Raw genomic sequence first — 14,456 nt, 5'->3', positions numbered from 1 at the left:
GGCATTCCAGTTGCTACTGACCCCTCCCAGCGTGACACTACAACTGGACCTCTCCTTAGAGTCCAACTCAAAGCGTGTGAGAGAGTATGTATATATGCCACCATCCCATTCCTGGATTCTAAATGCTATACTGTGATAATGCAGCCTGAAGTGGCATCAGGTTTTGGGAGAGTAATAGCCATAACTACAGCTACTGAGTGCTTAATATACATGCCAGAAACTCTGCCAAGCCTATTATTCACACTGACTTATTCACTCCAACATTAACTCTAGAGGGCAGAAATTATTATCCTCATTTTTCAGATGAAGAAGTTGATGCTTAGGGATGTTCTAAGTGGAAGGTCAATCCAGCTGAAATATGGTGGAGCTGAGATTCCATCCCCAGTTTATCTTACTCTGGAGCCACAATCTTAACCTCCATACCATACTTCCTCTCACAAATATCAAGAATTTGTTAAGTTAAAATTTTAAGGAGTTCTTGTCGTGGCTCAGTGGTTAACAAACCTGACTAGTACCCATGAGGACACGGATTCAATCCCTGGCCTTGCTCAGTGGGTTAAGGATCCTGCGTTGCCTTGAGCTGTGGTGTAGGTTGCAGATGCAGCTCAGATCCTGAGTTGCTGTGGTTGTGGTGTAGGCTGGCAGCTACAGCTCCGATTGGACCCCTAGCCTGTGAACCTCCATAAGCCACAGGTGCAGCCGCCAAAAGACAAAATATAAAAAGACAAAAAAAAAATTAGGTTTTTTTTTTTTCCTCATGTCATTTTAATAAGCTAAGTCTTCCCAATCCTGCTCTTCTTCAGCTGAGTTTTTGGTTAGGACCTTATACTGCACCCGTCTTTGGTTTGATAGTATCAAATTTAATCCAGTGTACTCTCTCTCCCATTAACTTTAAGTCATCGGCAAATGTAATTTGATAAATGACAGTTAAGAAGGAGAAGCAGAGCAGAGCCAAGGGCAGAGCTCTTTGGCAAAGCATTAGATGTATTTCTCTCAAGGTGAATTACTATCAAGTCGTCATTTCCTAATGGGGGTAATGTCCAACCTGTTACCAATCCACAAAACGGAATTAACATCCAAATTCCATTCTCTATCTCCTCGACAATTATTTCTTGAAATATAACATGGCTTTTATGACACTAACTACAGTTAGGGTCGACTCTAAGAAAGAATTGTGGATGGTGGGCTGAAGTGGGTATGAGAAAAAATAAATGGTCTTGATTGTTTAAATTATTGTAAGGGAGAAATTCTGCCTTTGCTTCCAGAAGACATTTAAGTTGAGGAAATGTACAAAGGGCAGAAAATGAACAGGATTCCAACCAACAGCCTTCCCTGAGATCCTATACATCTACCTAACCCCATCTCAACTCCAGCATCACACAAAGTTGGGACTCCAAAGGCGCCAGCGGCGTTTGAATGTAAATCTGTGGCTTGTCCAGCTTCAGAAGAAAAGGATCCTCACCTTCTCCTGCCTTCCTCTCCATCTTCTGGAGCAAGGCACTGTCATTCCTTATGCTTTAGTACCTCCGTTAACCAAGGAAAGACTGTCTATCGCAATTTCAGCCTTTTTATTGGAGAAGAATGAGGCCCAAGGCCTGCCCATCAGGTCCTCGTGCACTACTCTCAGAACTGTGATGTGAGTCTACTTGATATTAATCCATTCATCAACCTCACTGCCGAGTCCCACAGAGGGGTGACTTGTACCTGTGGAGAAAGAGACCCTTTGCCGCAAATATAAACAGAGGAGAGCTTGACATGCCAACCACCCTGGCCGGAACCTCTCCGACCCTATGAGGACACTGCTGTGAGTCCCTGCAGAGCCAACAGGGCATTCTGGGTAATGGAATGCAACATGAGGCAGTTCCCCCACTGACCTCCCCAGGGTTTCTTGATTTCTGGCTCTGCAAAAGCTGAGGCAAACAGTTTTTGAACTAGGGGGAAGAGGGTGGAGAGAAGGCGCAGAGGCTTCCTCTAGGCCAACCACAACTAACTCATTTGCTCTGTCCAGCAAAACCCAGACAGTGCAATTATCTGGTTAATTTGGCCCTTAGTTGGGAGACAGAATTCCAAAATGTGAGGCCAGCTCAGACTAAACAGTGGCTTCCATCCTAAGACTTTTCCTAAGCACTAGAGGATGCATGTGAGATTCCTAGGGGTTGCTTATGTGACCCACCCATCGATTCAGATGGGAAAAGACAAACAATTCAGACTCAAAGATGAGTTTAGGAAGGCTATCTTCCAGGGAAAAATGCCCAAATGACTTGATAATTGGTCTCCTGGATGATTTGCCTCCTGGCTGCCATGGGAGAGAGATGACAAGAAGTAAGATGACTAAATTAGCCAATGTTTTCCAGCGTGATTGTAGCCTTCATAGACTGGCTGAGTGTCCCCAGTGTCATAGGTGAGTTATTCTTAGGGCAATTTCTTCTGGTGTTCCTGCATCTACATGAGTTGGGCCAGAGGCAAAACTGAGATAAAGAACAACATTAAAACATGCTCCTGGGGGTTTCACAAATGGGACGAGACAGGGCTAGCTAAGCCAGCAACTGAACATTTACCAGATGGTTTATGGAAAACTCATATTTTTGAGAGAAGATTAAAGAACAGTGATTTATCTCCATTGGAAATGGACAAGCAGCCTGGAATCTGTGGAATCAATCAGTGATTAATTCTGCAAATATTTGCTTCCGTTCTGGTATGTCCCAGGCCCTGTGTTACTTAACAGAGTAAGATGCAAACAGCCATGGTCCCTATCCTCACGCAAATAATCCCACATCAAAATATGTCACAGAGTTCCCATCGTGGCTCAGTGGTTAATTAAACTGACTAGTAACCATGAGGATGCAGGTTCAATCCCTGGCCTTGCTCACTGGGTTAAGGATCTAGCATTGCCATGAGCTATGGTGTATGTCGCAGACATGCTTGGATCCCGCATTGCTATGGCTGTGGCGAAGGCTGGCAGCTGCAGCTCAGATTCGACCCCTAGCCTGGGAACCTCCATGTGCCATGGTGTGGCCCTAAAAAGACAAAAGACAAAAAAATAAAAATAAAATAAAAAAATATGTCATTAAAAACTCTGAAAGGGCTAGGAAGGAAAAGTTGGGGTGTCCTGAAAGGAAATAATCAGGTTACCTGATCTATACTGAGATGGGAGGGCTCAAATAAAGGGTCTTTGAGAAAAGAATTTTAAAGCTAATAACCCTTTTAAGACTCTAATTTGCTTCTTTACAAAGATCGCTCTGGCTTTAGTACAAAACATAAATTGGAAGTGGACGAAAAGATGAAGTTAGGAGGCCACCAATTAAGAAGACTGGATGAGAGCTGATGATGGTTCAGCCAAAGACCTAGGCCATCATGGGAGTGGAGAAAAGTGGACAGAAGCTAAGATGTGGGATGTGGAGGCAGCAGCATCTATTAACTGGGTGGATGTAGTGGTGGTGGGGGAGGAGGCAACCAGGAGACTGTGCCGGCTTCTGGGTAAGGTGCAAGGTACTCGGGGTCACTGTCATTGAGAGAGAGAATTTGGGAGGGTGAGTGGGCTGAGGCCAGAGGAAGATGGTGTGTCCCCACCTCATTCCACACCCTATATGTCCAGTCGCCCTGTCTTTGCTCACGCTACTTCAGTCTCACGCACTCCTCCTGATGCCATCTCCACTTGCTGCAATCCTATCCATCCTCTACAGTCCATTTCAAATTCCACCCCCTCCTCGAAGTCACTTCTGACTCCCTCAATTAATTGTGGCCTCTGGTGCCCACAGCACTAAGTCTGGACCTCTCTTTCCTGGATTCCACCTGGATTGAGATTCTGTGAAGACTCATCTTGCCTCTTTCTGAGACCACAAGCTTTTTGGGACAGAGCCTCTGCTTCTATATCCTCGTTCCCCACATGGTAGCTAGCTAGCATAGTAGACATTTGACAAATATTTGTTAAATGAACAAAAATAACCTGCTCTTTGCCATGGAAGGAAAACCAGTAGACACTGGACTGACTTGAAAGCCACAGGATTAAATTGAAATTCAAGCTGTAGGTGTTTTAATACTAAGCCAACTCAAATTTGATGCTCAAAAAGGCTTTCTGTTCCTCCAACACACCAAACTCAAAGAGTGCTGGAAAAGTCACACCCCACTATTTTTTATGGTGTTTTTCTGAGTTCATCTTATAGCAAGAACTTCTATGTTATTAACTGTTTGCCTTTGATGGTGATGATGATATTATGATAAATGGACAGCATTTACTAAATGTTGATACGTACCCGGTGCTGTTCTAAGTACTTTTCCTAGACTAACTCATTTGATCCTCACGGCTACCTTTGAAGATGACGACGCTATGATGACCCCAACTGTACAAGTAAAGAAGCTGAGCTTTAGAGAGCTTAAGTATTATTCAACCAACATCACACAGTTAATTGGTATTTGAACCTAGAATCTAGTTCCAGAGCTCATGCTCTGCTGTGCTCTCCTAAGGATAAGCATAGTGTTTGGTACTGAGTTGGTCCTCAACAATGTTCATGGAATGAAGGGGAGAAGCCCTCAATCTGGAGAGCACAAGGTCTAGTCCTTACTCTGCCTCTGACTTCCTATGTAGCCGTGGGCAAGTCTGTGCTTCTTTCCCCATAAAATGAGGGGTGTGGTTGTTGATACTGGTGGTAATAACAAGAGCCAGTATTTGAGGTTCTAATCTCTTTTGAGGCTTTACATAATTTAGTCCCAGCAACAATGATACAAAGAAAATGAGACACAGAAAGACTCACTTGCCTAATGCCTAGAAAATGGGAGAGCTGGATTCAAAACCCACTGTGCTCCTACATTGTGTGGCCCAGCCTAAGTGATTTCAGGGAGATGCCTTGAGGACCATGGTGGGGAACGGAAGGAGGTGGGACAGGATGGAGCTTTGAGGCTCCCTATGCCTCTTTCCATTAGAAGTTCTATGTGTCTCTGTTTTGTAAAATGGGTGTCTTCTGGAGATTCCCTCTGAATAAAAGGTTCTGTTGCTAAAACAAAAAGGTAGAAAACCACTGAACTAAATAATTCTGGAATTTAACAAGACTCCCAGATATAAACCAGGATTTTTCTGGTAATCTTGGCTCATTATAGTCACATAAGATGGGGACAGGTTGCTCCTAGGAATGGCTCCAGGTATAGAAAATGTCAGGGCAATAGCACAACTCAGTTCCAACCTACCTGTTCCACTCGGATCTCAATCTCTCCATTCACCTTCTTTCCATGGAAGTACTTGGCCCTGTGAAGAAGAAGAAATCTACTGAGTAAGGACGCAGACTGCTTCACTCTTTTCTCCTTCTCCCCAAGGTACTACTCCACAGGTGTATGTCCAGACACATTCCCTACCTTCCTTCTCTCTCCTCCCTCCTGGGTGGATGATTTTTTCACTATTTAAATGTGTCACGTGGGAGAGGAGAAAGAGTACTGGAGGGGAGGACTGCAGACTCAGGTTCTGGTTCTGCCAAGTTGCTTTACCTCCCTGAATCCCAGTTTTAACCTCTGTAAAAGGAAGAGATTAATAACTACATGGTATGTTTCTAAACTTTTTTTTCTTTTTAGGGCCGCACCCATGGCATACGGAGGTTCCCAGGCTAGGGGTCGAATTGGAGCTGTAGCCACTGGCCTAAACTACAGCCACAGCAACGCCAGATCTGAACTACATCTGCGACCTACACCACAGTTCACAGCAACACTGGATCCTTAACCCACTGAGTGAGGCCAGGGATCAAACCCACATCCTCATGGATCCTAGTCGGGTTCATTAACCACTGAGCCATGAAGAGAACTCCCTATTTCTAAACATTATTTTAAGGATCAAAAGAGATAAAGAATCCCACATAAACAAATAGTGCAGAAGTAATTATGGATTTGAGTTAGACCCTATAGAATCTATAAAGGACTTATTAAATTGACCTATCCATCCCCTCATTTCTTTATTTGTTCATCTGTCCAATGAAGCAGACCTCATTTGTCTTTTGTCCATCCATCTATCTAACCACCCTTCCATCACCTTTCCTCCCACCCCCTACTTCTGTCTCCCCATAATCAGTAAATGACATCCCACCTAACCAGCCTCATACAAAGGGAATCTTTCACATAGTTTGTGAATTTTATCATGAATCCTTAAAGGTAGTGCTGATAAACCCCAAACACTGGGATAAGCTCATCTCTAATGTTTGTAGGGCCTGAGGCAAAATAATAAGTAGAAGCCTAGGTATCACAAGCCTAATATCTGAAATTTCTAAAGCCAGGAAACATTTAAATAAAATGTCTACCTTCCTTCCTTGACCAATACAACTTCATAATGACCTGGAAGGGTCAGAGTTTAAACTTCTCAGAATTCTTGGAGATATACCCAGAGTATGGTGGCATGAGAGTTGCCAGCTCTTGGTTGCCATCATCCTCCCTAATTCTCCTCCCATCCTCCTCTCTGCATCACTGGGGCTTCTTGTGCACACTTATGGGTAGCCCAGCCCAGGTGGCCAAGCTTCATCTCCTCACTCACACTCTCATCAATAGTTTTTTGGCCATGTCTGGGGAGGATAGATCAGGGAACCGGCCTGGAATTGGGCCTGGGTCCCTATGGGAAGTGAATTCTACAGTTCTGGGTACCCACTGCATGATCTCAGGGTGCAATCTGCAGGGTCCTCCTTTGCTGTCAGAAGGGGCATGGCTAGTAAGGCCAGAGCAGGACTCAGGGCAGGGGTCCCTGCGGCTTGGGTTTAGAACTACTGGATGATCCTGGGACCTCAGGATGGTATCTAATGAGTACATTCAATGGTGTACCGGAAAAAGCATGGATCTAGGACCACAGAGGCTTGGGCAAAATCTTAGCTCTCTAGCTTACCCATGGCGTACTCTAAAACGTACTTAACCCCTCCAGGTCACAGCGTCCTCATTTGTCAAGTGGTGATAGCATCTACCAGCCAAAGTGTGGTGAGAAATTCACTAGATCCTCCCCACCCGTGGTACTAAGTAGAGTGTGTGGACCACCCGACATGATCCCAGCATCACCACTCGCTCGCTGTGCAACCTTGGGTAACTCACTCAGCATCCATGTGCCTCAGCTTCCACATCTGGAAAGCCGGGATAATCACAGTAATTATTCCACATGGATGTTAAATGAGGATTAAATGAGACACGACGTACAAGGCACTTAGAATGGTTCCTGGCACATAGTAAGCTCCAAAGTATACAGCCCAGGGCCTGAAACAAAATCGACAATGACAACAAAGAACCACTGAGTGTTTACTCTGTGGCTCCGGGCGCCATGTGCAGGGACCCCAAATGTAATCTTTACCCTTATGGAGGTTACAGAATGGAACACCTCATGTTGATCTGTCCCATCAGTGCAATAAGTGATTGATGATGATGCTGACGATAAACAGGTGGCACTGGCATAGAAGGCCTGCGCACCCATCATATCCCTCCTCCTATTGACCCCAGTGTCAACCCCTAGGAACAGTAGGGCTGGGACCAGTCCCCACAAGCTCAAAGTCACACAGAGCCCCTAAGCAGCAATGGTGAGGCAGATCTTGTGCTTTAAGATTTTTAGGATTCGGTCCAGACCCTCTAGGTCCTTCATAATCTGGACCCTGCTGACCTATGGCCCATGTCTTCTCCTGTTTTCTGTTCACCTCATGAGCACACTCAACTTCCTGTGACTCCTGTGCTTGTAGGATTCTGAGTCTTTGCATGTGCTGCTGTCTCCTCTGCTTGGTTACCTCTTTCTGTTTCCTTGAAAGCACCCCCCTAACAAGGCTGGGTTCGTATTCCTCCTCTGAGCTCCCATGGGGGCTTTGCTTAACAACCCTATAACACATACCACTCCGTGTTGGAATCACATGTTGTTTGCTGTCCCCTGCCCCCACAAACCTAGTCTGTGAGCTCCTGGAAACCCGAAACCGTGTCTCAGTGCTCACTGAATCCCCAGTATCCGGCACAACGTGCCAGGGCACAGGCACATGTCTAAGGAATGTTTGCTGACTGGGTAAATGAATAATGTTTCCAGGGAGAGGCCATGGGGCATCCCCTGCTCCAGGTGCTCTACTGCCATCTACTGGTACACTGTTGTAACACACAAATCCACACCCATCACAAAGTGGGGTCACCATTCAGGGTCCAACATGCACAACCAGCAGCCCTTAACGTGATCCTAGCTGGGAACCCAGAACATGCTGCCCTACACCAATACCACCCAAGCAGCTCTGGCCTCCATGGGCCTCACCTTCCCAGGAAAAACACTTGTTTGGGCAAGAAACACTTGCCCATCTCTGGAATGTTTACTGCAGGGCCTGCCAGACAGACTCAGGCTGAAGCTGAGGGTCAGGCGGTCCATCCCCCTGCCTGGCCGGGAGTCAGAAGTCTGTCTCCTGACAGGCCACACAGACTGCTGCCTCCTTGCCTGGGGCTCATTCAGGCTTGAGCAGCCTCTGAACAGTTCTGTCTGGCAGAGGGAAGGGTAGGGATGGTCTGGAATTCTAGATGCCTTGGGGGCTGGGGTTGCTGCCTCTATAATTGCCTGGCTATTTGACCTCAGGCAAAATGGATGACCCCACTGTGCCTGAGGGCTCTGTTTCCCTCATGCAGGCCTCTTCCTAATGCCCTAATATGTTATCCTCATAATGAGCTCCCTGAATACGCAGGCCAATCAGTCAAGTCCTTGGCCTTGGGAAGGGGTGGGGGGGAGCTCTTGATTCTATAAAGCTTCCATCTCTGTGGGTGGTCTCATATTTTACTGCCACATCAGAGGCACCAGGAAGGAGAATATTATAAAACCAGTGCTGCCTGGGGTGGGAAATCCCTGGTTTGGGGAGGCGGGATGTGGTGTGTGAGCAAGATTTATGGGGAGAGATACCGAGCTCTTTCATGGCTGTAGCAGGGGCAGAAGGAAGAGGAAAATTAGCACAAACAGGATCCACCTGTGTCCAAGCAGCGTCTTTCTAATAAATCCGTCTGGGATGGAGAGTCAGTGTGGCTAGGCCTTGGCGATGCCCTTACCAGGGAAGAGGGGTCAGGAAAGTTCTGTCTCAGGCAGAGCCCTGCCTGTTGGGGGGGTAGCGGGGGGCAGGGAGGCAGGGATCCAGCTCTAGAAACAGATTTTCATGTTTCTGATGCAACTGCAACATGTCCGTTGCACATTTGCAGCCTGGACAGAGCTGGGGGAGATGGATGACAGACCCCATAGGAGAACTCTGAAGGTGGACACCCTCAGGGTTTTCCCAGTTAGCAAGATGAGGAGGGGCACATGCCAGGTTGGATGGGTGGAGGTGTGGCAAAAGCAGGGCCAACTCAGAGATACAATTCTAGCTCCATTTATTTACTCCCAAGAATAACTAAAACTCCTGGTCCCCTCCCACTCCCAGATGGGGCCCACCAATGACAGGACAGCCTTGTCATACCTCTTTGCAACTGGGGGGCTCCAGTGAGTTAGAATGGGGGGCACCCTCTGAGGGTAACAAGGCTCCTCATTCCTGCACAGGGATCTGTGAAGGTAAGGTTGGTCAGACTAGGGTCCCAGGCCACAGGATGTGCTGAGGTCTCCCCACTGGTTTCTGATAGCAATAAGGAAGACTTGTATGGGCAGGTGTCTGGTCACAATCACATCATTTATTCACTCCCTCATTTAACCACTATTTACTGAGCCCCGTAAGGACTAGGCACCCTACTAGGCTTGGGGAGGGGAGATTGATACAGTCTCTGTTCTTGTGGAGCTAACAGGCTCTTGGAAAAGTCAGGAAACTAACCAGATGAAAAGAAAATGATGAATGCAATGAATGAGGTTAAAGGTAGGATGTGGGAGCAGGGAGATCTGACCTGGGGTGGTTGTACTAACGCTTGTACTAACCATCTACTGTGTGCCAAAACCTGCAGGCTCTAAGCAAACAGGGAAGATCACTCAGTTCTCGGCCTCAGGGGGCTTACTACCTAATAGCAGGGAGAGACCCATAAAGAGCAATGAACCACTCAGCCCACAGAAATGGACTCAGCCCAGTCTGAGGGCCTGGGCTGCTTCCTTGGCAAAGTGGTCCAATTTATCCATCCATCCATCCATCCATCCATCCATCCAATATTTGGTACGTATCCTTTGCCAGGACCAAAGGCTGCCAAGATGAATCTGAGAAGGTCTGGATGTGTGTGTATTTGTGTGAAAGGTACAGACAAGGACAAATGAGTTGGGCAACAGTGGAGGTGCTCAGGGGGCTGATGAATTTTCCTAGGGCATGTCCCTAAATGTGCAGGAAAAATGAGTGACAGTCATGTATCAGAAGACCTAGATTTGAGTTGGCAGCTCTGGCACCTGCTACATGATTTGGGGCAGCCTCTGCTTCCTTATCTACAGGGTGGGGATGGGAAGAGCTACCCATAGAGTCATGAGAATTAAGTGAGGACAAAGATATGAAGGCCTCTGGAGACCTGCCAAATCCATGCCAGCAGGTGGGTTGCTCACTGGTGGATGCTGGGGCATACTTCACCCTTCAGGTAGAGAGGTGGGTGGCACTGCTAGTGTCAGAACAGACCCAGGTCCTCTCCAGCTCTGCTATTTATTTCCTAGGGCTGCCTCAGACAAACATCAACCTTCCTGAGCCCCAGTCTCATTTGCAAAAATAAGTACATTGCCATGTCTGCCATAAGGCCCCCTGACACCATATCCCTGACACATGGCAGGTGTTTAATGTTCATCTCTTTCTCTCCTGTCCTTCAATAGCTGGGGAAGTAAAATAGCATTTCCTCATGCCAAGAGGAGGGCGGTGGCAGCATCTTCCTTGTTCTAAATGAAACTCCTGCTTCATGTCTAGCAGAATGGAAACCTGTCTTGGCTGCCCTCTGGGAGCTCCTCTTCCTCCCCAGCACCAGCCTTTAGGGTAAAATTGTCAGTCACTCACCCTGATTGCAGAGATCATGCTAAAATGTTACCTCCCAGTCCATGGCCCTCTCCTCTCCAAAGACACAACATTGTGTCACCTTCATTTCCACAAAATTCTAAAAGTCCACTGCCTTCACTCCACCAAGCCAGTTCACATTTATAAGGCTAAGCTGTTCCCTCAGTAAACATTAAATGAGCATCTATTAAGAACCCAACCTAGGGAAATCCCCATGGGAAAGATGAGACACTGAAAGATAATTCATACCAAGGTGCAAGTGGTTAATACCTGATCATTCAGGAAAAAAAAAAAAAAGAGGTTTAGATGGTATAAAGAGAATGAGAAGGAGGGGACCATGGGAATATTGCATTTAATTTAAAAAGAGGGTGTGGGGCAGAGTTCATGTTGTGGCTCAGCAGTAACGAACCTGACCAGTATCCAGGAGGATGGCGGGTTTGATCTCTGGCCTTGCTCAGTGGGTTAAGGATCTGGGGTTTCCAAGAATTTGTGGTGAAGGCCAGCAGCTTCAGCTCTGATTAGACCCCTAGCCTGGGAACTTCCATACGCTGAGGGTGTGGCCCTAAAAAGAAAAAAGAAAGAGAGAAAGAAAGGGCACGTGGGGCCTGTCACTTACTCACCCATCCATCCATCCAGGGTCTACTATGTGCTTAGAACTGTGCTAGTTCCCAGGAATTGTGCTGAACAAAACAGCCCCCTGTCACTCTGGTGCTTACAATTTAGCTGAGAGACAGAACCAAATGAGGAATATCTACTCCTGCCTTCTTCATCAAAAGCTGCCAAGAGGCAAAACTCATAGTCCACAGTCTTTTTTTTGTTAGACTTAAATGATATACTTTTTTTTTTTTTTTTTTTTTTTGCTTTTTAGGGCAGCACCTATGGCATCTGGAAGTTCACAGGCTAGGGATCAAATCGGAGCTACAGCTGCCAGCCACAGCCACAGCAACACCAGACCTGAATCGCATCTGCAACCTACACCACAGCTCATGGCAATGCCAGACCCTTAACCCACCGAGCAAGGCCAGGCATCAAACCTGCATCTTCATGGATACTAGTTGGGTTCATTACCACTGAGCCACAGTGAGAACTCCCACTTTTAATTTTAAAATAGAAAATTCATATAAAATAGTCATAGAAAAATCCTGGCTTCCCTTGAAAATCAATAACTCGTCAACACCAGTGTATTCCCACAATTGCAAAAACTGGCTGAGTGGATGGCCGCTGCTACCTTCAGAGGGGCATCAGTTCTCGCCTGACAGTCCCCGCTGCTCCCTGTTGTCTCTCTGTAGCCAGAACCAAGTGGCAGATATATTTGTCATAGAGCTGGTGCTGTTGTTTTCCTTACAGCAGGGAAATATTCTCTGTGCCTGTGCCTTTTCCTAACACCTGCCCCTTCACTCACTGACCACCTTGCCTCCCGTGAGCAGCTGCCCAGGCAACCCCTAACGTAACTAATTTCATTCTGAAGATGGCAATTAGCTCAGTGCAAATCTCCAGGAAGACCACACCCTTGCCTTTCTGCAAATCCAAGGTGGGAAGTCAGGAAAATGGACACAAAGCACCATCCCCTCTCTTGCCATCAGACAGCCTCCGTCCTGCAGAGGAAACACGTCCCAGGCAGGCTTCCACAGGCCCCAAGAGGAGAGATGTTCTGTAATGAGGCTGGCCTCTGCCAGGCAGAGGAAGTCTGGAAGACTAGGAACAGCTATTGCTAGGAGAGACCATGGCGTCCAAGGGGCTCCTTTGAAAGAGGAGAACCTGAGCTAAAAAACCACATTTTGGAGGATGAGGGAAGACTCACAGCAGCTGAACTCTTCAGAGAAAAGCAGGGCAATGGCAGGACAAGTGACTGAGACACAAAGCCAGAGAGGCAAAGATGAAAAACTTCAAGTCCGAGACTCCTTTAAGGACTTGTAGGCTGACCCCTTTAGAGTCTGAGCCTTTTCTGCACTGTTTCTCCCAAATGGCCACTCCAGTTGTGCTGGACTACCTGCAAGTGACAAGGGTCTCACTCCCTCCCCGGGCAGCCCAGCTGGTCTTTGGATGACTTTCCCACTCGCTACACTGAGTTGGCACGTCTCTCTCTCTGTTTGTCCCAATGGCCCCACTGGCTACCAGTTGGGAACCAATGTGAACCTGGTCCTCTAGTTCAATGGTTTCTAAACTTGGCTCTTTATTACTTAAAAAATTAGGTCCCAGAGTTCCTGTTGTGGCTCAGCAGTAACAAACCCAACTAGTATCCATGAGGATGTGGGTTCAATCCCTGGCCTCGCTCAGTGGGTTAAGGATCTGGTGTTGCCATGAGCTATGGTGTAGGTCACAGATGTGGCTTTGATCCCACATTGCTGTGGCTGTGGCATAGGGTGGCAGCTGTAGCTCTGATTGGACCCCTAGCCTGGGAACTTACACATGCCCCATGTGTGCCTGAAAAAGCAGAAAAAAAAATAGTTTCCTGGGCTCCCCTCTAGTTATTCTGATTCAGCAGTTCTAGCGGGCCATCCTAGTGTTACGGGTCCTGCATGCATTCTGACTCCTAGTAGCAGCATCTCCATCTCCATTTGTGTTCATAAAACCAAGCCTCCCTCTTGCACACGGACTTGGTGGGGCTGTTCCCAAGTGTCCCCAGGACTCACTGCAGAACCAGCCAGGTTTGTTCTTGCCTAGGAATTTGATTTTTGAGCAGAGAGACAAAGGCTGGGAGGAAACAAGAGCTGACTTCTCTACACTGTCCGCAAGTCCTTGCCTCTTAGGTCCAGGTGGAACCTTGGGTCCTGATCCTTCTGAAACTTGGGTTTTCATGTTTTCTTTTCATTTGGTGAGCCCCTCACATATGTTCAGGAAGCCCCCATTTTGCCCAAGTCAGCCAAAGTCATTTCTTTTTCTTACAAACAAAGAAATCCCTAATACAGAAGGTGTAGGGTGGTGCCTGGTAGTCTCAATGTCATTCTGATGGAAACAGTCTTTTGGGGACCAGGACCTTAGTCTGTTGTCATTGTTTGATTTATATGGAAACGGAGGAAAGATCTCAGTCGGCATCAGCAGAGAAGGGGGAACTTAGGAAGAAACAGCATCCATCAGATTCCTCCCCACATTCCCTTCTGCTCAAAGACATTTCCCCCAGATTTCCCAGCCACAGTGTCAGAGGATGAAGACTCTACCAGGGCAGGAGACAACTCTTCACTGTTTTCCCCTCCCGCCCTCTCTCCCTGCAAGAGTGGGTAGGAAGCCGCAGGGGTAGAGGCCTCAGGATTGGATGGCGGGGAGACCTCACGGAGAGAGGTCAGCACTTGAAAAATTCCTCAAGTCAAAGGGCTCGGGGCCTGGGTGCCACACAAGGCCCTCACTGTGTGCGTACATTGTCCCCCTGATAAAAGGGGCCGGGCCTGGGAAAACGGCACCGGTGTCTAGGCGACAGGGCAGGCTGCTGGGGAATGCCTGAGGCCCCTCCTGCCCCAGGCACCACGGGAGGGAGGGGGGAGTGGGAGGGAGGCCAGAGTGGAAGGACGCATCCAGAAGTCCAGTGCCACTCCAGGTGGCATGGGGTGGTGCGTGCAAATCAGCAAATGAAGGGAG

General features: G+C 47.5%; 1 protein-coding gene across 11 annotated transcripts in view; it reads right to left on the bottom strand.

Annotated features, from left to right (window-relative positions):
- SYN3 (synapsin III) overlaps nucleotides 1–14,456 on the bottom strand; it is a 483,026-nt gene that overhangs the window by 419,830 nt on the left and 48,740 nt on the right. For all 11 annotated transcript variants that reach the window (XR_014803099.1, XR_014803100.1, XM_021091550.2 and 8 more), the window contains one exon: nucleotides 5,182–5,239. Coding sequence is in view for 9 of the 11 variants with exons in the window: in XM_021091550.2 (XP_020947209.1) it covers nucleotides 5,182–5,239 (58 nt within the window). In the remaining 2 variants the exon portion in view is untranslated. The remainder of the gene's footprint in view (nucleotides 1–5,181; nucleotides 5,240–14,456) is intronic.

This window comes from Sus scrofa, chromosome 5, assembly GCF_054392235.1.
Source record: "Sus scrofa isolate SSC_HxYL_T2T_F1_AM1 chromosome 5, Sscrofa_HxYL_maternal_Yorkshire_Landrace_v2.0, whole genome shotgun sequence".
Lineage (NCBI taxonomy): Eukaryota > Metazoa > Chordata > Mammalia > Artiodactyla > Suidae > Sus > Sus scrofa.
Note: the sequence above shows the minus strand (reverse complement) of the source record. Positions and strands in the feature narration are given on the sequence as shown.